This window comes from Bos indicus, chromosome 16 (assembly GCF_029378745.1).
Source record: "Bos indicus isolate NIAB-ARS_2022 breed Sahiwal x Tharparkar chromosome 16, NIAB-ARS_B.indTharparkar_mat_pri_1.0, whole genome shotgun sequence".
Classification (NCBI taxonomy): domain Eukaryota; kingdom Metazoa; phylum Chordata; class Mammalia; order Artiodactyla; family Bovidae; genus Bos; species Bos indicus.
The window spans coordinates 57,333,081-57,357,013 of NC_091775.1; the positions used below are offsets into that span (position 1 = coordinate 57,333,081).

At 47.2% G+C, this 23,933-nt stretch overlaps 1 protein-coding gene across 2 annotated transcripts in view; it reads right to left on the minus strand.

Moving 5' to 3' along the window:
• Positions 1-4,160: 4,160 nt before the first annotated feature.
• TNR (tenascin R) overlaps positions 4,161-23,933 on the minus strand; it is a 494,238-nt gene continuing 474,465 nt past the window's right edge. For both annotated transcript variants that reach the window (XM_070768479.1, XM_019976964.2), the window contains 4 exons: positions 23,574-23,670; positions 18,132-18,293; positions 13,693-13,856; positions 4,161-12,725 (listed from right to left, as the gene is read on the minus strand). In XM_070768479.1, coding sequence (XP_070624580.1) covers positions 12,606-12,725; positions 13,693-13,856; positions 18,132-18,293; positions 23,574-23,670 — 543 coding nt within the window. In that variant the 3' untranslated portion in view covers positions 4,161-12,605. The remainder of the gene's footprint in view (positions 12,726-13,692; positions 13,857-18,131; positions 18,294-23,573; positions 23,671-23,933) is intronic.

The window sequence follows — 23,933 nt, forward strand, 5'->3', positions numbered from 1 at the left end:
AGTGAAGAGGAACTAAAAAGCCTCTTGATGAAAGTGAAAGAGGAGAGTGAAAAAGTTGGCTTAAAGCTCAACATTCAGAAAACTAACATCATGGCATCCGGTCCCATCACTTCATGGCAAATAGATGGGGAAACAGTGGAAACAGTGGCTGACTTTATTTTTTGGGGCTCCAAAATCACTGCAGAGCCATGAAATTAAAAGACGCTTACTCCTTGAAAGGAAAGTTGTGACCAACCTAGACATATTAAAAAGCAGAGATATTACTTTGTCAACAAAGGTCCGTCTAGTCAAGGCTATGGTTTTTCCAGTAGTCATGTATGGATGTGAGAGTTGGACTATAAAGAAAGCTGAGCACCGAAGAATTGATGCTTTTGAACTGTGGTGTTGGAGAAGACTCTTGAGAGTCCCTTGAACTGCAAGGAGATCCAATCAGTCCATCTTAAAGGAAATCAGTCCTGGGTGTTCATTGGAAGGACTGATGTCAAAGCTGAAACTGCAATATTTTGGCCACCTGATGCGAAGAGCTGACTCATTTGAAAAGACCCTGATGTTGGGAAAGATTGAAGGCAGGAGGAGAAGGGGACAACAGAAGATGAGATGGTTAGATGCCTTCAGTGACTCAATGGACATGAGTTTGGGTAAACTCCAGGAGTTGGTGATGGTCAGGGAGGCCTGGAGTGCTACAGTTAATGGGGTGGCAAAGAGTCGGACATGACTGAGCGACTGAACTGAACTGAACTGAACTGAAATCCTGGGCAATGGAGACTCTTGTACATTTCACACGTGAGGTGAGATACGGACCCCTTGGGCTCTTACTCCACCCTGATGTGCCTTACTGCTGCCTGGCAAAGAGATCACTGCTGGGATCATTAGCGGGGAGAAGATGCTACTGGCTTTAGGTCATGTTTTTGGTAATTGCACCGATTACTAATGTTGCCAACATTTCTCTTGCTTAATAACCCACTTTTAAATTTCACCCATGGCAGTTCTTCATTCCCACAACACAGCAGTGATTAAATCTGTGTTCAGATGGTTGTCAATGTACCCAGAGGTCTTAAGCAATCAGTGAATTATGCTCATTTAAGCTAGAACATAGCTTTGCATTCAGCCTCTTCAGGAATAAATACAAATTCTTGAGATGCCTTTGATTTCCACTGTATCCCTTTATCCCTATATCTCTTTGGTCTCTTTTTCCCAGATAACATTCAGAATGAGATTTCATGGATGGGTTTTATCCAAATACTATAAAGATCCCTCCTCTGGTAACATAATTCTGACATATGGATTTGGGGAGTGGCTTATTTAAAATAGGATCCAGAAATGTGGCTTATTTAAAAAGGGGCCTCTCTTGTCTGATATTACAGAAATCTGATTTTTAGGAAATGAGGCACAGGGAAAGGCTAAGAAAAGTGCTCTGTCCTCTCTGTAGGGTGTCTGCCTTCCTGCATCTGTGCTCAGTCGTGCCTAACTCTTTGGGACCCCTTCTGCCAATGGAATTTCCCAGGCAAGAATACTGGAGTGGGTTGCCACCATCCAGGGCAAATTGTCATGTGATTGGAAGCTGGGATTTTGTTCCTGTTTCTCACATGGCCCCAGGGTTGAGGACAGGCCTGCTGGTACCTGGAAAAGGCTAGGAGAAATAAACATTTAAAAAAAAATTATTATTATTTCCAAGGCTGGGAATCTGTCCCCCTTTTAACGTCCACTCTGTGTCTCCCTTTTAATATGGAGATGTGGAGAAAAGCCTCTGCCTGTTGGCCTTGGGATCTCACAGTGCTCTGTCTGTCCCTGTGAGCAACTCTGTCGCCACACCCCTGCCCAGAGCCCCAGGGAGCCAGGCCAACGTGACTGCTCACCACTCTTGGTCCTGTTCACACAGGTTGCGCTGTTTCATGCCCTCAGACTCTCCTTCTAACTGCTCCCTCCTTGTCTTTCCTTTAGCGAGTTCCTGTTGTCCTGAGACCCAGCCCTCCAGGTAGACCTCCCTGTCCAGCTGGGGAGGAACCTATCTGGGTTTATGGCACCTACACGCTGTCACAGTCCTCTCTGTATTTCCTGGCTCTGCGTGCCTGCAGAACTGAACTGGATGGAAGTTTTCGTCATGACCCTGCTCCTGGGGCTGTTACTTGTCTTGTTGTGGTTTAGTTGCTAAGTCGCGTCCAGCTCTTTTTCGACCCCATGGACTGCAGCCAGGCAGTCTGTCTATGTGATTTCCCAGGCAAGAATACTGGAGTGGGTTGCCTTCTCCAGGGGATCTTCCCCACCCAGGGATCAGACCCACATCTCCTGCATTGGCAGGAGGATTCTTTACCACAGAGCCACCAGGGGAAGCCCTGTTGCTCAGCCAGCTCTCACCTAATGTTACCTGGATATTAGAATTGATCTGACCCTGGGCACCGGGTCTGTTCTCAAGGGAGAGAAAGGGAAAATGTTATTCTAGGTGACAAGTCTGAGAAGCAGGAGCTGGAGACTGACTGAGCCTAAGGTAGGCAGCTTGGCAGGCTGTGCCTGTTAGACATTCTCCATTGGTGCCCATAGATGGCACTAGAGCCTCGGCGATCTGGCTACCACTGGGCACTCCAGGCTTGGAGGAACTGGACAATGAGTCAGTCTTTGTGGCTGATCAAGAACTCAAAATCATAGACAGGACCAGTCTGGGTGATGCTGGGGCATCCAGCAGAGGCTGTCACCCAGCAGTGACCTTTCCTGATGGTAAACACAAAAGGTGAGATGGAGAATTCAGAGAGAGTGGGAGATGCAGAAGGAAGAGAGAGAAAGATGAAGAAAGAAGAGAGGAGGAGAAGGAGGTGGAGAGAAGAAGGAGAGGATAGAAATAACGAGGACATGATGAGAGAATGGGGAAACAGGAGGCAAGGGACACAGATGCAGTAGCAAGGCACTGAGCGTGAGATCAGCCTGGCTATGTTACTGTGGTTTATAATAAATATATATTTGTCTCCATCCATCTGTCCTGCTTACCATTCCCCAAACCCTTGGGATTTCCTGAAAGTTGAGAAGTGATAAAGTTGTCTGGTTAGGTGAATGAGGTGACTTTTGGAAACACCTAAGGATGGGGGCTCGGAGAAGGCAATGGCAACCTACTCCAGTACTCTTGCCTCAAAAGTCCCATGGGTGGAGGAGTCTGGTAGGCTGCAGTCCATGGGGTCTCAAAGAGTCAGACACGACTGAGTGACTTCACTTTCACGTTTCACTTTCATGCACTGGAGAAGGAAATGGCAACCCACTCCAGTGTTCTTGCCTGGAGAATCCCAGGGACGGGGGAGCCTGGTGGGCTGCCGTCTATGGGGTCACATAGAGTTGGACACGACTGAAGCGACGCAGCAGCAGCAGCAAGGATGGGGGCTAGTTGCTAGGAGAACCAACCACCTGATTAGACTGTTAGAACTTTCAGCCCCACCCCCTGACCTCCAGGGAAGGAAGAGAGAGAGACTGGAGGTTGGAACAATCACCAAATGGCCAATGATTTAATCAATCACATAATACCTGATAAAAACCTATAAGGACAGGGTTCAGAGAGCTTCCAGGTTGATGAACAGGTGGAACTGTTCCTGAGGATATATATATATAGCCTCAGGATATATCCTGAGATATAGCCTGTTATGACAGACCAATGATCCACTGAGGAAAATGATTCTCTGAATTCTGTGAGCTATGCTGGCAAATCAGTCACTGGAACCTCCAGTTTGGAGCCCATTGGTCAGAAGCACGGGTAGCAATCTGGGCTTGTGACTGGGGTCTGAAGTGGAGGGTGGTCCTGTGAGACTGAGCCCTTTACCTGACTCTCTTTTTTCCCACACCAAGCAATCTGCAGGATCTTAGTTCCCTGACCAGGGATCGAACCTTGGAGCCCGGCAGTGGAAGCCTGACATCCTAACCACTGGCCCACCAGGGAAGGCACCTGTACTCACAGTGTTGGAGAATCATTTGTTGGTGTGGGGGAGCACCCCCCAACCCACACACGATGGAACTGGGTCTAGCAACCCTTCCACCACCCAAAACGGTGATTCTGGGAAGATGCTTTGGTGAAAGTGATGGGTGAGCCTGAGGGGTGGGGGATGGGGCCTGGGCAGAGGCAAAGCCAGCCTCCTGGGAAGAAAGATGCGTCTCCAGGATTCCCCACAGGACTCCACAAAAGCATGTCATTCCTTCAGGATCTTTTATTAACGTATAGAAAATGTGTTTTAAAAAAGGAACTATACAGAGGCTAAAAGCAACCAGGACTAAAAATACTAGTTAACAATGGTTAACAAGCAGAGATTCCAGTCTTTGAGCTACAGTGCCATGGAAGGATGGGGGAAGTTGGTTTGTCCTCTCCCTTCCTCTGTCTGTATTTATTTTTATTTTAGCTCACTTAACACCTGAGGAGTATGTACTCCATGTGTTCTTGTTTTTTTCCTTTCTTCCATCTAGTCTTTCTAGTCTTTAAGTAAATGCTTTTCCAGGCACAGTGTAGCTACAAAGTGAGTAAATCGATCTTTGTTATTTTTTACCTGAAAAGGCTGTTAAAGGTTAAAACAACAAACTCAAATTTGGAGGGACTGGAGGATTTGGTGTTTGTGATTTCTCAGAACAACAGTCTAGAGACCACTGGGGTGGGTTCCAGCTGCCGAGCCCCAGGTAACAGCTCCTTCAAGATCACGGTGACTTGCTTAGGGTAGCTGGGAATTCCTAGGGCCTGGAGTGTCTTTGAGGTTGGAATGATAGGAAAGGGAAGTCTGTGTGTTAACGGTAGCTCGTATGGATTCTAAACCTTGCTCTGTGTGGCCGTGGTGTGAGTTCAGCAACAGAGAGGGCACGGGTGGGGACAGAGGGTTGGCAGGGCAGCACTTCCCTGGCTGACATTTTTTGTAAGCCATGATGTCTGCTGCGTCTAACACAGAGATGTCACTGCTGCCCAAGCAGCCCCAACATGGGAGAGGACCAGGATGCAGAGATCTCTCCCAGGACATCTATTCCTTACATATGAATGTTGTTCAAATAAGAGAAAGGGGCTCATGTCTGGAGTTCGGGCCAGGCAGTGAAAAATACAAGTTGCCAAGTACTGATTTCCCTGTAAATCCCCCAAAGTAGCCAAGAGAGCTGAGATTATAGCCACAGTCCTCTGAGCCCCTCTGCCCACTGGGAGGGGAAAGCAGGTAGGGAGACGGGTAAAGAAATCAGGGAATAAACAAAAGTAATTTGTCTCCTGCCTTTTTCTAGCCTCATTCCTCAAAAATTTTCACTGATTTGTCCCTGCAAGGAACCATGAAGGTCCTAGTAACCCTGAGAGTTTGGAAGGAGGGAGCCCAAATCAGTGTTTAACTTACAGGCTTTAGCCTAAACATTTTCAGCATTTCTGCATTTGATACCAACTGCATTGGTTTGAATACATGAATAATACAGTCCTTCCTCTCCCAAATTCAAGAGTAAAGCTGACACTCTAGGAGCACGTGCCATGCTTATTCTGGGGTATCCCCCTTCTCAATCCTGGCTTTGTCTCCTGCCTCAGTTTGAGAAAAATGACCCTGGAATTGCCCCCTCTTCTAATGTTGGCTGAGACAGAGGCTTCATATTGTCCAAGGAGTGGGGTGGGCGAACCAGTGTTTGTGTTCTGGTTCTTATCTTCTCCTCCCAACCCACTGTGACCCTCTCCTTCATTTCCCAAATTTAAAAAAAAAGGAAAAAAGGAAAAAGTTGCCGGGATGTTTCTTAACTTCTGATGGTGAGGTTGAAGGTCCCCTGGAGTAGTGGCAAAAAAAAAAAAAAAGCAAGAATTCCCTTTTCTTAAAAGACAGAGAGGAGAGAGGAAGTTGCCCCTTTGTGAGGACATTAGCAAATCCAAGATGGTGGCCACATGGCTAAATAAATATAAAGGGCAGCAGCCTCATGAAGCCGCAAAAGCATGGACTTTAGAATTAGAGAGCTTCCCGTTATGGTTCTCCTTGGCAGCTGTGTGACTTTGTGCGTGTTACTTAATCTTCCTGTTCTTCTATTCACTCATCTGTAAGATGATTAAACTTGAGTCAAGATGTGGTGAAAATTTAACAAAGTAATAGATGTCAAGCTTCTAACACAGTATCTGGAAAATAAAATGTTTATAACCAATACCGTTTCTCTTAGTCTTCATTTGGGGAGAGAAAAGTTTAAGAGCCTATGCCAGATCTAATCTCACCTCTGTTACTAATTAGCTGTGTGAACTTGGGCAAGTTGCCTAACCTCTCTGGGCCTCAGTTTCCTGGAAAATGAAATGAGAGGAATGGCTTAGATGAGCTTCAAAGACCCTTCCAGCTCTGAAGGTTCCCAACACTTGCTGTTTGGAAGCTGTGTTGAGCACATTACTGAACAACACAGGGTCTTCCTGGGGGCTGCCAAACCAGTGATGGGAAGAAAACAATGTGATCATCCATGCATTCGCCTCCTGGCCATGCATCTGGATCCAAACCCTCTCTCAAGGCTTCGGTGTTCCAGGCCTCCTGGGGTGTCTGCACCGCCTCCCATGAACCCTGGTGCCAACGAGCCAATGCGAGTACCTGGGAGAGTGGGACCTGTGAGACCAGAAGGGTTAAATGAATTGGAAATTTAGCACCAGCCCAGCCTCACTGCCGACAATGAGGAGCTGTTTTAGGAAATAAACAGCAGACAGGGGTTTTTCTGAGGAACAGGAGCTGTGATCTTTGGATGCTCTGCCGTAGCCTTATTAAGCTTGGGGAAGGAGCAAGAATTTCCGGTGGGGAGGAAGTGCAACTCTGTCCAAAGATGGCGAGGTTTGCCAAGGACATTTGGACAATGAAGTGCTGCAGGTGCAATGAAGTCATGCTTCAGGCAAGGGGTGACCTTGAAAAATTAATCAGAAATGCTGGGGATGGCAAATCGGGTTTGTGGCTGCTGTGAAGAAAAAGCAAAGTCCAGGCAGACAGGTGGAGCAAGCAAAGAAAGCCGCTTTGCTTCTCATTTCTGTGGTGTGAAGACCTCTGGTGCCTTCGCTCCTCCTCTTGTGAAGCGGGTGAACTGATGGGAGCTCTGGTGGGGGCCAGGACTCAAAGGACTAATGCTGGTCCCTTTTCCAGGCCTCCTCACTCGGGTCTCTGTTTTGTTTGTTTGTTTATTTGCTATTCTTACTGTGGGGCCATCTGTAAAAAGCTTGCTTTTAGTCTCCAATGACCCATCAGCTTCTTTTTTATGTTATTTTGTGTTTTGCATTTAATTTTTCCTTCCCAGTTGTTTCTCAAAGCTTGATGCGTCCAGAGTAGACCAGTAAATCCAGCCTGCATACAGTTAGGACGAACTCGAGCCATTCTTTCATATTGGGCCTATACCAGCACACCCATTTTCCTGGAGTTTTTTCCTTATTTGTTTTTAAGAGTTTTCCTTTAGCCTGTGGGTGCTCATTTGGCCTGGTAGTGACAGAATGCCCCAGAATTGCTGAGGAAAACTTTGTCCCATCTGTGTGGGGTTGGTGGTAGGAGCAACAAAGGTTTAGGGATGCATTTAGTCACAGATCTTCAGGGTCTTGGCCAAGGGACCCTGAGGTAGAACCAGAGGAAGGCTAGAGGCAGTGCGGCAGTGAGGCAGCTGGCCCCATAACTCGTCCTTAGAGCAAAGAACGTCTCTGTCACTGTTACTGGGAGGAAAACATGCCACCCAGGGAGGCTGAATCAGCAGCTCTCGGTATCTGGAGATTTGTGCAAGAAGCAAGACTCCTAAACTTCCCAGATTCTCTACAGGCCTCTGGGGTCCCAAGGCTCTTCTTACAGCTGTGGCAAGTTTGAGACAAGTGAAAGCAGATTACCCCACCCTCTTGGGATTATTGAAACTGAAGTGTGAATCTTTCTGAGGTTCCTTATCAATGTTTTAAGAATGGACAGTGAGATGCAAATATAGTTCTCCCTTTTGTTGCTGTTCAGTCACTCAGCCATGTCCGACTCTTTGCAACCCCATGGACTACAGCAAGCCAGGTTTCCCCTTCCTTCACTATCTCCCAGAGTTTGCTCAGACTCATGTCCATTGAGTCAATGATGCCATCCAACCAGCTCATCCTCTGTCGCCCCCATCTCCTCCTGCCCTCAATCTTTCCCAGCATCAGGGTCTTTTCCAATGAATTGGCTCTTCCCAGAAGCCCACTAGGCTCCTCTGTCCATGGAATTTCCCAGGCAAGAATACTGGAGTGGGTTGCCATTTCCTCCTCCAGTGGATCTTCCCAACCCAGGGATCAAACCCACGTCTCCTGCACTGGCAGGCAGATTCCTTACCACTGAGCCACCTGGGATGCCCTCGTGTCCCCCTTGGAGGGAAAGAAATGGAAGTAAGGGATTAGATTGAATAGGAGTCTGGTGATAAGAAAGCAAATCATAGAAAAGCACATATCCTGAGTAAGTGGTTCCACCTTCCCTGAAGTTCTGAGTGGATGGTAAAAAAAGAAAAAGAAAAATGTTTGCATGCCCCAGGAGTATTTGCAAATCCAAGCCACTAGCTAGTCTATTTCAACCCCCTCAGCTTGTTGTACCCACTGTTCTCACAGATCCCATTTATCCTCCAGAAGAGAGGACAAAGAGGAAGTCATAAACCCGCTCTCAAATGGTGCTTTTAAAAGGGCTCTTTGAGAAGATTCCATAATGACCTGTTGTCCCTTAATCTATGGCTCGGTTCTGGGACTGGATTTTGAAAGTATAAATGTGATTAAAGATTGCTTGGTTTGGCACTGAACTCATTGGCAACCTTGGTTCTTCACATTTGTCTTTGAAATAACAGCTTCACTGTGCAGAGAGCTGCTGGCTTCCCAGGTGGGAGGGCATAGGTGCTGGGTGTCTTACATACTCCATGAGTAGTGGAGTGGGGATCTGGTAGATGAAGGGTAGGGTGGATTAAACTATTACTGGGATTTTGCTTTGCATTTTCTTGCTACCATTTTTGTTGTTTCTTTTACAGATCAGTCAGCTAGTTTTCCTGGGTCCTGGTCTGGTATGAGTTCTGAAAACCTGGAGGCACTGTGTCCTCAACCCCATCATCAGAAAGTGACTGGGAGGTGTCAACGCCACCTTGTGGTCATGCTTAGCAAGTTTCCCGCCTCCAGTTGAAAGTGAAAGTTGCTCACTGGTTTCTGACTTTTTGCGACCCCATGTACTCTTGCCTGGAAAATCCCATGGACGGAGGAGCCCGGTGGGCTGAAGTCCATGGGGTAGCTAAGAGTCAGACACGACTGAGAGACTTCACTTTCACGCATTGGAGAAGGAAATGGCAACCCACTCCAGTGTTCTTGCCTGGAGAATCCCAGGGATGGGGGAGCCTGGTGGGCTGCCGTCTATGAGGTTGTAGAGTTGGACAAGACTGAAGTGAAGTACAGCAGCAGCAGTACTTACTATACAGTCCATGGAATTCTCCAGGCCAGAATATTGGAGTGGGGAGCCTTTTCCTTCTCCAGGGGATCTTCCCAACCCAGGGATCAAACCCAGGTCTCCTGCATTGCAGGTGGATTCTTTACCAGCAGAGCCACAAGGAAGTCTCAAGGCCGGCAGGAGTTTTCCACAAATTTGTCATCTCTTCGCTACCTCTGCCCCTTCACCTTCCAGAAATAAACCTGGAGAAAGTGTTTACTGCGTTCGAAGTTATCTGATGGGGAGATGCAAGAAGAAGAAACTGTTCGGGTCTCGGGTCTAGGCGGTGAGCCTATTGAGGTCATCGGTAGGGTGTTTTCTTTTCTTTTTCTATAAGCACATATCCTGATGTGTCTGCTGTTAAACTGCTTCTGAGCAGAGTCCACCTCTATTTCTTCTGAGTCCCTTGAATGAAACTGTGGTGTGTGAGGGTGAGCTCTTTGCGACTATTGTTTCCTGGATCCATCTTTGGAAAGAGCACAGGTGCTTGGAGGAACAGGATAAGCAGGAATCCATGAGTCATGTTATGATGCTTTGAGTCCAGTTGACCATGGGCCTTGGGGAGATATTGAGGTACAGTGTCTCTTAAAAATGGTGACTTGTGAGAAAATCACTCTACCTAATAAAAGGAATCTATAAATCCTTTTTTTAGGAAGTTAGGTGAGCTAGTGTTTGAAGTTCCTTTCTTTGCTTTGAAATTCTTTAACAGGAATCTAGGCAATGCTGCTGATATTATTTATAAAAATGTTCCACAGGGTAAAATGGTTCCAGTAGAAGACAGATTTTGATTCCCACTGATGTTTCTTGGCTTTCACCTGAATTGACAACATGAGGGCCCATCATCTTTTCCCGTCTCAGTTCCCTTGATGAGGTGGGCTGTATTCGTACCACCCAGGACCCCGGTTCTGCTTTTATGGATAAAATGAGTCCAGCCACTTCCTTGGCACAGTCTTCTCTGCAATGTTTTCGTGTGTGTGTGTGTGTCTATGTACATGTGTATATGTTTACTGATGACTCCAGAATCAGCTTTTCTTTTTCTCTGTCTTTCATAAAGCAGGGCTTCTAGTGAATTTTCATTACTTAGTTCTGCTCGCTCACCAATGCCAGTTTCCATGTTCAGATCAGAGACTAGCCTAACTGACCGTCAGAACCGAAAGGGAAGTTAGAAGCCATTTTAGTCTCATCCAACCAGATGAGGAAACTGAAACCCCAAGAGGTGAAACAACCTTCCCGAAGTCATAGCGCCAAAACGCGGCAGAGCTGGGCCCACCCCTGAGACCCCAGGTTCCTCATCTAACAAGCTTCCTGCTGTTCACTGGGCTCCCACTCTCTAGCTAAATCTTAATTAACGGGTTTCTTGAAAGACTTGTTTCTGTTTCTTCTTCCTTCCCCCTAGTTTTTTGAAGCCCATGGGGAACTGAGAAATGGGAATGTCACCTCCATTTCCGCCACTGGTCTGACAGTCACACGCACACCATGGCAGCGGGCAGTGAGCAAGACCTTGAAGATCTACTGAAGGGAGAGGGCAAGGGGCAGCTGACTCCATACTCGTTACATCAGAAACGTGGTTGCCAGCCTGACAGACTGTCCTTCCCTGCTTAATAGAGCTCAGTTACATTGGGCATGTTTCCTTTAGAAAACTGCCAGCTCTCAGGCTCGTCCAGTGATTGGCTAGGAAAGGCCCAGGATGCCTCAGTTTGACTAAAGGTGGATATTACAAAGAAAAAAACCCAAACCTGAGGCCTTAAGGAAAGAGAGAGAGGAGGAAACAAGTGGCTGGGGAGATGGGCATGAATTTTGGCAGACCCCACAGGAATGTTTGTAGCTGACATTTGGCTGGAGAAGTTGAAGGGTCATGGCTTTAGAGCCTCCAGCTCTCTTGGGTGTAAAAATCAAATCATGCTAGCGAAGAGAGCACATCTCATAAAACGGGAGGTAGGCCTATACTTCTCCCCTATTCACCTTTGGATTTTTAGATGTAATTTCCTCTGGCACTTTTCATTTTTCCTCTCAAAGGCAGAATAATAAAAGAAGATGGAGAAAGGCTTCTCATGAGCTCACCTCATTAAGGGGGTCATTCCTGTTTCTCACTGGACCAAAAGAAAGAGGAGAAAACTGAAACCCAAACCCTGAAATTCCACCTCTTCCCAGAGATTATCAGTCAGGGGAATGGCTGGCTGGTCATATAACTTCTCCTGACTCTTATTAAGCCACTTGCCTTAAGGAGACCCTGGCTGAAATGAGAGCCTCAGAACTGAGACTTTAGTTTGCAATTCAGGGAAAAAGAATCATGACAAATAGGAGCAGAAATAGAGAAAATGCAGCTGGGTGGGATCTATGCTCCCCAGGGCACCTGTGATCTCAATGGCAGGTTCCGAGGGGAGCCCAGATCTGCTGCTTCTGTCTTTCCCCTCAGTGTCTGACCCCAAAGTGCTGTGAACCATAGCTCTCTCCCTCTTCCAGCTTCAAAGAAAGTTGACCTGAGGGAGGGGGCAGGGATTTATGACCCTCAGGCACACGGCTGCTGTGCAGCCCAGGCCAGGTGCAAGCAACACCTTGGGAACTAGACTCCAAAACAGTGGCTGGGCTTGTGAGGCCACAGGGGATCTTAAGGTAGGATGGAAGTGGGCAAAGGATGGGTTGGCTGGAAAATAGGAGGTGACAGAGGACACTTGGCTGGTAAGACTAAGAATGTTTGATGAGAATCTTTGGCCCATTACAAAGGACTTGGGTTGCTGGGACAGGATGAGGTTAATCTGTTTCCTTTTAAGGGGACTTGTTGGCAAAGCTCTCTTGCTGGAGCTTCTCTCTCTCTTCTCGGGGCTGGTGTGAGAACCCGGCCACCGAAGGCAGTGACCAGAGCTCGGTTCCTGGAAGTTAAGGGTATCTCAGAAGGAGGGCAGGAAAGAAGGCACATGCCTGTCACCGATCTGACTCCACGATCTGGTTTTGAGTTGGTCTTTTAAGAAAATGTCTCACTGTTCCTCCTTGGTGGGAAAAAAGGGGATGGTTAAGGATGGCTGGGTAGGAGGGAGCATGGAGACTGAAGGGCAGGCACGGGGGCAGCAGAAACCATGAGCTGCTGATTCTCAACTGATTCCTGCTACATCCCGCTTCCTTCAAACACTCTTAACATGTTGCAAAGCACATTACTATGTCCCCCACCCCTTGTTTCATATTATAAAGTACAAACAAATGACAGAAAAGGTCAGTTGGCTCGCAGCCGCCCACTGCTTAGAACTGCAAGGACCGCCGTTTTCTCCCCGCCACGAGACGGTGGCTGTATGGGCGCATCTTCATCTCCACGAAGGGGATGGAGAACTCGTGGCCTTTCCAGTGGTACCAGTTGATCCCCTGGGAAGGAGAAAGATGAGCATGTCAGATCACCTTTCCCCACTCAAGCGAACTCCCAGCCTGAAAAGAAAGAGGGTGCTGAGAGCGGGGAATCCAAGATGAACATTTAGCCCTTTTCCATTAACTTGAAGCTTTGTGGCTGAGTTCCCTCCCCCCCAAAAAAGGGGCCAAAAAAACAGAGATTTTTTTTTTTTCCTAGCTTTTCTCTTTAGGCATGCTTGTGGTCTGGGCCTATAATAGGAATGTGTAGCAGGTCTTTCCTTATCACTGGCTTTCTGGTTTGGGCTTTCAGGATTTGCATGCACCAGTAAATTTGAATTTCAGATTCCCAACAGTATAGAAGCATTTTGAAGAGCATAACTGTGTTTGACTGCTCACTCCTGATGGGAGTGTTAAGTGGTTTCCATCTATCAGGTGACCAACCATCTTGGTTTGCCCAGGACTAAGGGGTGCCCCTGGCTGCTGGCCTTTCCTGTGCTAAAACTAGAGAGGTCCCAGTTGGTCACCCTATTGCCCGGCCCAGCCGATGGATGTGTAGTCTCCAATGGGGAGACATGGTCTCTTTTACACTGCTATTTCTGCTCTCTCCCTTCCTAGGATACTTCTTTGGATGAAGCCAAGCCAAACCTTCTTTGGATGAAGCTGTCCCTGAACTTGATAAGCTCTTCACGGGATATCCTAGAGGAGGAAATGAAATGGGACTTGACTGGTCATCAAGGTTTCTCTGGGTGAGTTCTAGCTCCCGGATCCGGGTGTGTTCCCCTTTTCTTCCTCTGGCTTTGACTCTGTCCTGTTCTTATCTCAGTGTCTGCATTATTTTCCTCTTTATAATAATCCGTTCTCAACACTCTGAGTGTATCTTTTTAAAAAGGAAATGCAAGGCCCACCTGTGCGCTTAGAACATGAAGCTAAGGCACGTGGGCTGCACGGCTCTGGCTCATCTATGCAGCGGCAGAGTTTCACCCACCTGACTGTGCCTGGACTCGCCGTATTTCCCATTGAGGTTGGTCCGGTGGCAGTTCTTATACCACCAAGCCCCCTTGTACGACATGGCACAGTTGGTAACTGCTATGTCATTGTCTCTGTCCTCCGTGGAGAATGGGCGGCCCTGATGGTAGCTGAGAGAGTCCCCTGGGAAAAAAACACATGCTTGAAGCTGTCCAATTTGTCATTCTTTCGTCTCAACGTTCTGGACATTTGACCCAGGCCCAACAAACCTGGCTTCTGCTTCAGAGACCTTCCACTTACCTCTCTGTGTCTATTCAGCTTCGGCCTGGCTACACTGAGCTCTTTCTCCACGTACTCCTGGGGTCCCCTACATTGTGCTGCTCTCTCCAACTCAGTTCCTCATTCCCTTGACCTTCTGCTCAGAATGTGTTCACTCAGCTCCCCCTCTCCACCATTGCCTGTTTCCTCCAGGCCAGCACTGGGACACAGGCATGGACGGCTCCTTGTGTCTCAGAGGAGACAGTGATGAGTCATGTTGCCCTGGATAATCCGGGTCACCACTGTGCAGCCTGGCTTTCCCCATGGCTCATCAGGCCTTGGTCATGTCAATATCTGCTCGTTCAGAACTTGGGTCCACATGTGAAGAAGGACATTACCTAACTAGAGTTTCTGTCTGTAGGAAGCAAGATGATAAGAAAATCCTAATCATATTAGAGGAGAAGTGATTGGGAAAACCAGGGCTGTATCTTGGGGAAAAGCAGACTTGTAAGGGGAGACAAGGTTCTAGATCACTGACTCCAAATATTTGATGGGTTATTTAGTAAACAAACAGAACTCCACCAAACACTCTTTGGAGAAGAATGAAGATCAGTAGGTAGAGACTGTGAAGTTAGAGCTATTGATAAATGGGATAGACTACTTGGAAATATGGGGATATCTCTATTTTTAGAAGCTGGGGGTTTTCTTGTTGGCATATTGTGCAGGCCACACATATGAACTGAGTATTTAAGTAAGGTATTAAATCGTAATTAATTTATAACTATTGGCCAAACCTCTGGCCTCTGGCAGAACTTGTGGTTAGAGATGTTGTGAAGGGGCTCATGCTATTGAATGAGTGTTGTTTAAGATGTTTCCGAGGCCACTTTAAGCCGGGGAAACTCATGGCTCTGATCCTGTGGCTTCCTGAGTCCACACTCACAGTGGCCACTCAATGCCTCCAAGTGCTTCTGGTCACAATTTAATTCTTAGGAGGATGGTCTTTCTTTTATAGGGAAGCCTGGTCCATTCAGGCCAGCTTGGTCCCTAAGTCCATATGTTATTATTTCTATGCCATCGTTTTTATCTCCCTCTCTAAACAAACCAGGCTTTATCTCCACCCAGAGCTAATCCCACCAACCTACAACTCATTCTTTCTCATCTCTTCCAGGTCCTGGAGAAGGCAGAAAGAGTTCTTACTTTTTTTCCTTTTTTCATATAGATACAGATAGAGATAGATATATATTGATATTTTAGCATTTTCATCTCTTCTCACCCTAACTCATACTCAATCCCTGTGTCTTAAAAAATCCTGGCTTAATCCTACTTTCTAGAGACTCTTTTTTTACCATCAGTCCCCTATTTTGTCTCTACCCACGTTTCTATATTCTCATCTTCTGCTTATCTCTCTAACCTAGAAGCTGCCCTCCCTGGGAACTATTCCCTCCTGCTTCCACTTTGGATGTTGCCTGCTGCTGTCTCACATATGATCCTGATGTTGGTCTTTGTCTCCTCCCTAGATCCCGTTCCTAGTTCATAAATCCACCTCATACGTTCAGTCCATCTATTATCTAAGTCTTGGTTTTTCTCTCTCAAACTGCTGTTTGGATTTATGCTTTTCTCTTAACTCCTAAGATCAGCCAAGGCCCTTGTGACCTCCTACCAAGATTAATGCAGCAGCTCCAGCTGGTCTCTGGTCTTCACTCAGGTTTGCTTTATCCTATTTAAGGCTGACACTCGGATCTTCCTAAAACTCCACATCCACTATGTCACTCAGGACCCACCATGGCTCCCCACTGCCCACCGTATTAAGACAGAACTCCTCTGTCCCCTTGGCCTTAAGGCCCTTCAGGGTCTGACTCCACCCTACTCCACCTGCTTCCTTTCTATTCTTTCTGAACTCACACCTTGTCCTGGGCAGCCAGGTCCTCTGCACTTGCCCTCCCTCCACACTAACTGCTCCTTCTGTGATTTTCCCCCAGGATTTTCTTTCCCTGGAATGTTTCTTTCCCCCTGGGATCCCAGCCAAATGCTGCTGCTTTCATGAAGCCTTCTTCAACCTCTAAGACCCCCCTTCTCCAAACGCACATTAAACTGGAAGTGAGTACCCTTTATTTTGTGGTGAGTTGCTTCCAAACTGTTTCTTTTTCAGATAAAAGTTTAGTTCTTGCAGAGGTCATGCCTTATGCTCCTTATGAGTCCTCACAATTCACACGATGAACTTTTAGAGGTTGCTCAACAACCTTTTCGCCATAATTTGACTTGTAATGTTCAGCTCCAATTCAATTAAGAGTCCTGGTTAGAGACTTGGATTTTTGCAGGCTCGAGAACAGTGGAGATGGGAGAAGGGACTGAACTTGGCATTGAAGGCCACAGAGGCCACTGTTCTAGTGGGGCCAATAAAGATGAGCAACATGCAAGATAAAGGCCAGGGGACTTGGGCAATAGTAAATGCCAGAGAGAGGATGGCTCCTCCTCCCTGGAGACCTTCCAGTCTGGAAAGAACCACCATTGTGTGAAGTTGTCCAGAGAAGGGGCCTACATAAGCCTAGCTTCTCATCGTTTGAAGAAGATGAACTGAATATTTGACCTACGAGGTCAGACTGCAATTCATTTTTGATGATTGGCAAAACTGTTGGTGGGACTTGCCTCTGAATCATGAGAGTAGAGCTCAGTCCAACAGCTACGACCTTCACGGGGTCCAGCAGTGAGACAGAGCTACACAGAGACTGCGGAGGTTGGGCCCAAGTTCAACAGGCAAGAGCACAGCCTGGGGCCACTGAGGAGGAGGGAGGGGGCTCGGCCAGGTGAGGAAGTGGGAGGGCTTGCTTGTCTTTCTGTGGGAGAAATAAGGACGGATTTCTGCAGGCACGATTCTAATCTTAGGGAGTGGTTGGTATCAGGTTATTTCTGAAATGGTTTGGTCTGACATTTTGTGTAATACACTCCATTTCAAATGACTATTTTACATCCAAAGTGTGGGTAAATTGGATCTTTTATTGGGGCACTTCGGGCAGGTCTGATTGCCATGGGGCATGATCTCTCGTGTGAACAACAAGGGAAAGCATGTCTTCTCTTTGGAGAAAAGACACCTGGCTGAGCAGAGAAACGGCTGAGCAGATGCAGTCATTGGAGAGGCAACACTTTGATGGTCTTAACTCCAAGAGCCTTGAACATGCTGCTAAATTTATACCCTCGCATTTAGCCATATAATTGGAGTTAATGAAAGGACCAATAACTCCATATACCAAATAGTGGAATATTTGGCAAAACAGGTTTTAGGATATGTACTGGAAGGGAACCTAGGAAATAGATTGGCAGAGCCTAAGAATCAGACTGGGATACGATATCCTGATAAAACTCTTAATGCAACAGAGCTTATAGAGACGCTTGTTGTATTCAGTGGAAGTGTCATAAAATCTACAGAAAACGTGACCCTGTATGGGTTCTTGTGGAGGACTGAAAAGACATGTGGCCTGTGGGGGGCCATGTAGAGCTGTTGTTTGTTCCCTGATGGAGGTGTGATGAAGACTGCTGTTAGAGGAGGGCCAGCTCAGAATGGGGGCATCTGTCTTATTTTCATTAGTTCAAAGATGATTTTCCTAGCTGTCATTGCAGGGGAGATTTCTATCCAGACAATAGATGATTATGCTTTCACTGGATGAGAGCCCATATTGACTAATCTAGACAAGAAAAATAATCCTTCACCCTCGCATGGTACTTTTTTTTAACTTCAAAAAGCACTTTCACTCTATTTATCACATTATTTTTTCTGTCTCCTCTGCGAACTAGGGCAGGCATCGTTATTAAGATTTTCCAGATGAGGAAACTGAAGTCCTTGAGAAAGTGATTGCAGGTCACCTGAGTGGTGAGGAGCTTGCGTGCGTGCCAAAGTCCCTTCAGTCGTGTCTGACTCTTAGAAACCTTATGGACTGTAACCCGCCAGGTTCCTCTGTCCATGGGATGCTCCAGGCATGAATACTGGAGTGCGTTGTCATGCCCTCCTCCAGGGGACTGTTTCAACCCAGGTGGGGGGCAGCCTGGACCAGAGCCAGCGCTTCCAGCCCTCCACCCTCCTCCTTGGCCAGCAGGGACTTCACCAGCTCTGTGGGTGCTGCTGTCACTGCCCAGTGCAGCTCGGCCTGGAGTGTGGGCCCTACTGCACGTCCACCACCATCGGGGGCTTCTTGGGGGCCAGGGTACCTGCGGTGCCGTTGTAACCTCCTAGGCGGAGTTTGTACAGGCTTCTGTTGTCCTCAACAGAGAACCTGTCATAGGAGGCAAAGGCGGTCTCCTGCCCATCACGCATGTCCACGCGCAGCTCGTAGCGGCCCTGGGACGTGATCCTGTGTATGTTGTCCAGCCCTGTGAAGAAGAGGCAAGAAAGCAGTGAGCCTGGCTGCAGTGGCTTCGGACATGGGTGGCAGAATGCGACTATGGCCTCAAAACAGATGTTCTGGGAAAGAGGAGGAATACTGGGTTGCTTTAGCTTTTAGACCTTCCCAGCTGGTTATCTAACAGACCCTTGTTGTTGTTGTTGAGTTGCTAGGTCATGTCTGACTCTGTGACCCCATGGACTGTAGCCCACCAGGTTCCTCTGTCCACGGGATTTCCCAGGCAAGAATACTGGAATGGGTTGCCATTTTCTACTCCAGGGGATCTTCCCGACCCCAAGATTGAACCTGCGTCTCTCCTGCACTGGCAGGCAGATTCCTTACCACTGAGCCACCAGGGAAGTCCAATCAGACCTTAACAGACCCCAGATTTCCTCCTACAAAAAAGCCACCCAGTTCTGCTGGTGAGTTCCCACTGCAGATCAGCTCAAGGGTCCTGCCATCAAGTACTGACCCAGTAACTGACAAGCTCTGAGCCATAGGATTCCTGGCCTAGGCCTGCCCCCTGCCTCCCCTCCACCTCCCACTCCAAACCACAGTGTGGGTTGAAAATGATGAGCACCATCATGGTGTGACTCCTTTGGTGTGAGTGATAGGAAGCAGGAGGTAGGAGCATTGATCAGGGGAACTCAGAGTGGACCCTCAGGGTCCAGAGGATCTGGACATCCTACCCAATAGCCTGGGAGGGGGTTCCATCCACCTTTAATTACACTGCCTTTCCTGTTCTCTGCCTCAGCCCTCCTGAGGCTCCCATAACTGGGTCAGAGAATATTGTCCCCTGTCTCCTGACGCCAGCTCCTGTCTCTTGGATCTACCTGTTATATCTTTGCACTGCCACCTCTGCACTCATCTATCTGGTCAGTCATGTACCCTCACCCCCCGGCCCACCCTCTTGGCCCTCCCACCACTGTCTCCTTGGCCTCTAAGCTTCCTAGCCTTTGATCTAATAGGTGCAAACCCCAGAAGTCCAGAGTTAGGCAGAGCCCAGATCCTTCTTGGTGGTATTTTCTCATATTTTCTTGTCTCTTTGCTCTGGCTGGCTGTGCTCTGGATCTTTCTGATTCTGACCTCCCTGCCCAGACTTTGAACCGCCCCCACCCCCACATTGCTGGTGATCTTGGAGTCCTCCTGATTTCTACCTGCTTGCTGAACTGGGGTCCTCCTGCTTTGCTGTGACATTTGATATCTATCAGAGTACACCATGATTTAGAACTGCAAATATTGCAGATGGAAGGGAATTTAGAGATTACTTAGGCTAGTCTCTTTGTTTTGTTGAAAACGTGGCTGAAGTCCAGAGAGGTGATATGGCTGATGGAGGGTCACCTGGATCTTTCTGTTTCCCTGTCCTGTTTGAGAGTTAAAGCCTTATGTTAATTATATATTATATGTTATATAACTTTGCTATTTGCCGTTTACTGGGTTACTGGTACCCTACACTTGGCTTGTGATGTGGTGGATCCTGGTGGTGCCCTACCCAGATGCCCTTTAACTGGTCAGTGGACATAACCTCAGCTGCTAACAACTCACAGGTTTATTACCCAAACAGGAGTTGCTTCACTCTGGAAATTACCCTCTCCCTCCCCCATGCCTTGGGGCAGAGCCCCATCAATGCCTGATGTAGGGGGTGGGTAGTCCCAAATTCCAGCCCCCTTGCCCCACTGGGGATCAACTCTGAGGAGCAGTTCATGCTCCAGAGCTTCCTGGGGATCAGACCAATGCTAATCTCCCACCAAGATCACACTGTTAAACTCCTCCCTGCTCTATCCTGTTTTCCCCACCCACTTCTGAGAGCACTTGCCCAATAAATGGCTTGAACAAGAATCCCAGTGTCAGACTTTGCTTCTAGGGAACCCAGCTGACAACGTAAACTGTGGTCAGAGTATTACCCCTCACCTGAGTACTGCTACCAGGCTGTGCTTCTACTTAAGAGCCCTCCCTGGCTCCCTATTACGTATGGCATTAAGTCGAAGCTTCCCTTCCTCACTTGAGGGATGTAACATGTCTTTGTTCAACCCACCTCACCTCATTTCCTTCTTTCCCTGAGCTGCATCTTTGCTCTAGTTGGATGGTTTTTCATTTTCCCATGTGCTCATGTCAACAGGATCCCTGCCTTCCCTCTTTTCTTATCCCCCTCCCTCCTTCATCCTTTTTACTCATCTCTCAATGCCTTCTGCAGGAAGCTGACTCTTCCTTCTCTGAATATCTGTGGCCTAGCTCATAGATGAGTACAGTGTTTCTGAGTGTGAGAGGGCATCTCTGATGATACGAGAAGTAATTGGGGAATGTGCTTAGTCATGTCTGACTCTTTGTGACCCCATGGACTATAGCCCGCCAGATTCCTCTGTCCATGGGATATTCCTGGCAAGAATACTGGGGTGGGTTGCCATTTCCTCCTCCAGGGGATTTGCCTGATCTAGGGATTGAATCCGTGTCTCCTGAACCTCCTGCATTGGCAGGTGGATTCTTTACCACTGAACCACCCAGGAAGCCATTTTTGGAGTAAGGACTAAATAACTTTAAGTGTGTAGGGAGAAAGGTATTTCCAAATTCTCCGTAGATGGAGGGGAAGTCTTAATCCTGATTCTAACTGTTCCTCTCAGTCTGGATCTAGTAGTCTGTGCGTATTCATTGGAAGGACTGATATTGAAGCTGAAGCTCCAATACTTTGGCCACCTGATGTGAAGAGCTGACTCATTGGAAAAGACCCTGATGCTGGGAAAGATGGAAGGCAGGAGGAGAAGGGGATGACAGAGGATGAGATGGTTGGATGGCATCATCAACTCGATGGACATGAACTTGAGCAGACTCCAGGAGATAGTGAAGGACAGGGGAGCCTGGCGTGCTGCAGTTTATGAAGTTTCGAAGAGTCAAACATGACTTAGTGGCTGAACAGCAGCAACAACAAAAACTTTGTGGTTTAACACTCAACACTTTCTAATCTCCATTTTTAACACCACCAGCACCAGCAACAACTGGCATTTAATATTTTTGCTGTTTTCATTGCATTTATTTTTAAGATTCCCTTTTATTTATGGCACATGATGACTCGCTTTCTGGTTTTGGCAATGCTGTGATGTTTCTTTCACGAAAGAATAGATTTCATTTATTAAAAGTGATACATAGGGACTTTCCTGGTAGTCCAGTAGTCCAGACCCCAAGCTTCCAATGCAAGGGGCCAGGGTTCAGTCCCTCGTCAGGAAACTGGATCCCACATGCTACAACTGAGGATCCCATGAGCCACACCTGGGACCCAGCACAGCCAAATAAATAATTTTTTTAAAAAGTGATATATAGAAAATTCAAGCGTGCGACAGTTCAGATGTTTCCCAGAAGTGACTGTGGCGTCCAGTGGCTGAGGCTGGGGAAGCATGAGCACTGTCTGCTGTGGGCACATCGATTTCTGTGCTTTACACTTACCTCCCAAGCTGACTGCAAACTCTTAGAAGGCAAGGATACTTTCCTATTCACTTCTCTTTCCTTTTTTACCTTCTATTTTTATTACATTCATCAGCAAATACAGATCTGGGCATCTAGTAGGCATTCAGTAAATTCTTATCAATTGAGTGATTGATTGGTATCTACACTTTAGGTACCTACTATCCTCAGCCACTGTGACAGGTAACGAGGTTGAAAATGAATATGGTTAGGTCCCAGGCCTGAAAGAAGTTTACATAGTATAGTCAAGAGAAACAGAAAGGAAAACAGACCCTGATTTCGGCCACAAAAGAGAGAGACTGCTCCTGCAGGCAAAATTAGAGAAAAATGGTTAGGACAGGTCCTACTGGGGAAGAGGAGGTGAGCTGAGGCTTTGAATATGCAGCGAAGCACAGCAAGGTGTATGGGGGTGGGGAGAGTTGATAGGCAGAGGTCCCTTGCAAAGGAAACAGTGATTCTAAGGCTTTGGAGTATGGGGAAAGGGAGGGATGAATTGGGAATTGGGAGTTAACAGATATACATTACTATATACAAATACTGTATTGGCTAAAAAGTTTGTTTGGGTTTTTCCATACTACCTTCCACAAAAATCCGAAAAAACATTTTGACCAACCCAATAGATAAACAATAGGACTTACTGTATATAGCACAGGGAACTATATTCAATATCTTATAATAACTGATAATGGAAAAGAATCTGAAAAAGGATATATGTATTTATGTGTGTATGTATAACTGCATCATTTTGCAGTTATACATACTTGAAACTATGCCAATCAACTATGCCAATATGCAACTATACTTGAAACACTGCCAATCAACTATACTTCAATAAGAAAATATTTGGAGTTTGGTGTCGGTTGGAGGGTGCAGGGAAGGGGAATGGGGCTCTTGGTGGTGGGGAGCAGGCCCAAGAGGAGGGCCTTGTACCATAGCTAAGGTGCTGGTGACGGGGACTCATTTAAAAGTTCTACAAATGGGGCTAGCCATTGCTCAGATTTTGGCATGAGGGAGATAGTTCTAGTGGCCATGTAGACAATGGTTGATCCAGGAGGCAGGAAGGCCAGTTACGGGGTTCTGATAGGAACATCCAAGAGAAGGATGGTGAGGCTGAGCGGGAGATAGAGAGGAGACCACAGATATAGAAGACAATTATTGCCTTTCCTTGGCCTCCCTTCATGATCACTGTGAAAATCTAACAGGGAGATGCAGGGAATAATAAATGTACTGCTTTCTGGAACTGGCTCCTTTGCCATCTGCCTGGGTCGGGTTCTGTTTACCTTCTCACATCAGTTCGGTTCTCAATCTACACCTCCCGCTTGTGTTAGACCTCTAGGAAATTGCCGGTCACCTCTAATGTCATTTTCATTTTTTCCTTTTCCATCCCAAGTCAGGTAATAATATTCCTCCAAGGAACAAGGTCTGAGCGACTGTCTCATTTTCCTCCTGGCCTGCAGGCTGGCTGGCTGATGCCTGGCTTCTGAGAGATGACCCGCCAGCCTATTGCTCCCCCTGCCCCCTTCCCCCACCAGGCAGCTCACTCCCTTTGTAAAAGTTGCCTCACGTCAAGACCCATCAGCATAAGAGACTATTAATGAGGATGGGAAGAGACAGAGCAAAGAGGAAAACACCACCACAAGATAAAAACAGATCAATAGTGGAGCCAAACAGAGCAAGAGGTACTGAAAGCAATTCACGAGCTGTCAACTTCTCAACAGACCCAGGGTTTCTGATAATCCCAGATGGACACAGAACAGAGAGAGACGGACAAAAAGCCGGAGTAGCATTCCAAGGGAAACAAAAAAGGAGGCGTTACCCAGCCAAAACTCATCCTCCAGGTTCCCAAAGCCAACACGGTACTCAGCCCATTTCCGGAAAAAATCAGTTTGGCCATTCTGCCGCCTCTGGAATACCTGTGAAGAGAGAGGGGGACAAATGAAAAAAAAATGAGTCAAACTACTGCACCAGAGTTTTATATCTGCAGTGACAGAGACACTCAGGTAAGCACCACTGCAGTAGAGAGCTCGGTATGTGCACAGCGGTCATGGCAGGAGACGCTCAGAGCCCTTCTCTGAAGCACAGGGGCCCTTGATGAATAGGCTGGGGTGTGATGTTGACACTAATTTGCACCCCTGCCATGTAGAAAGGATTCAGGATACATATCAAACCCCTGATA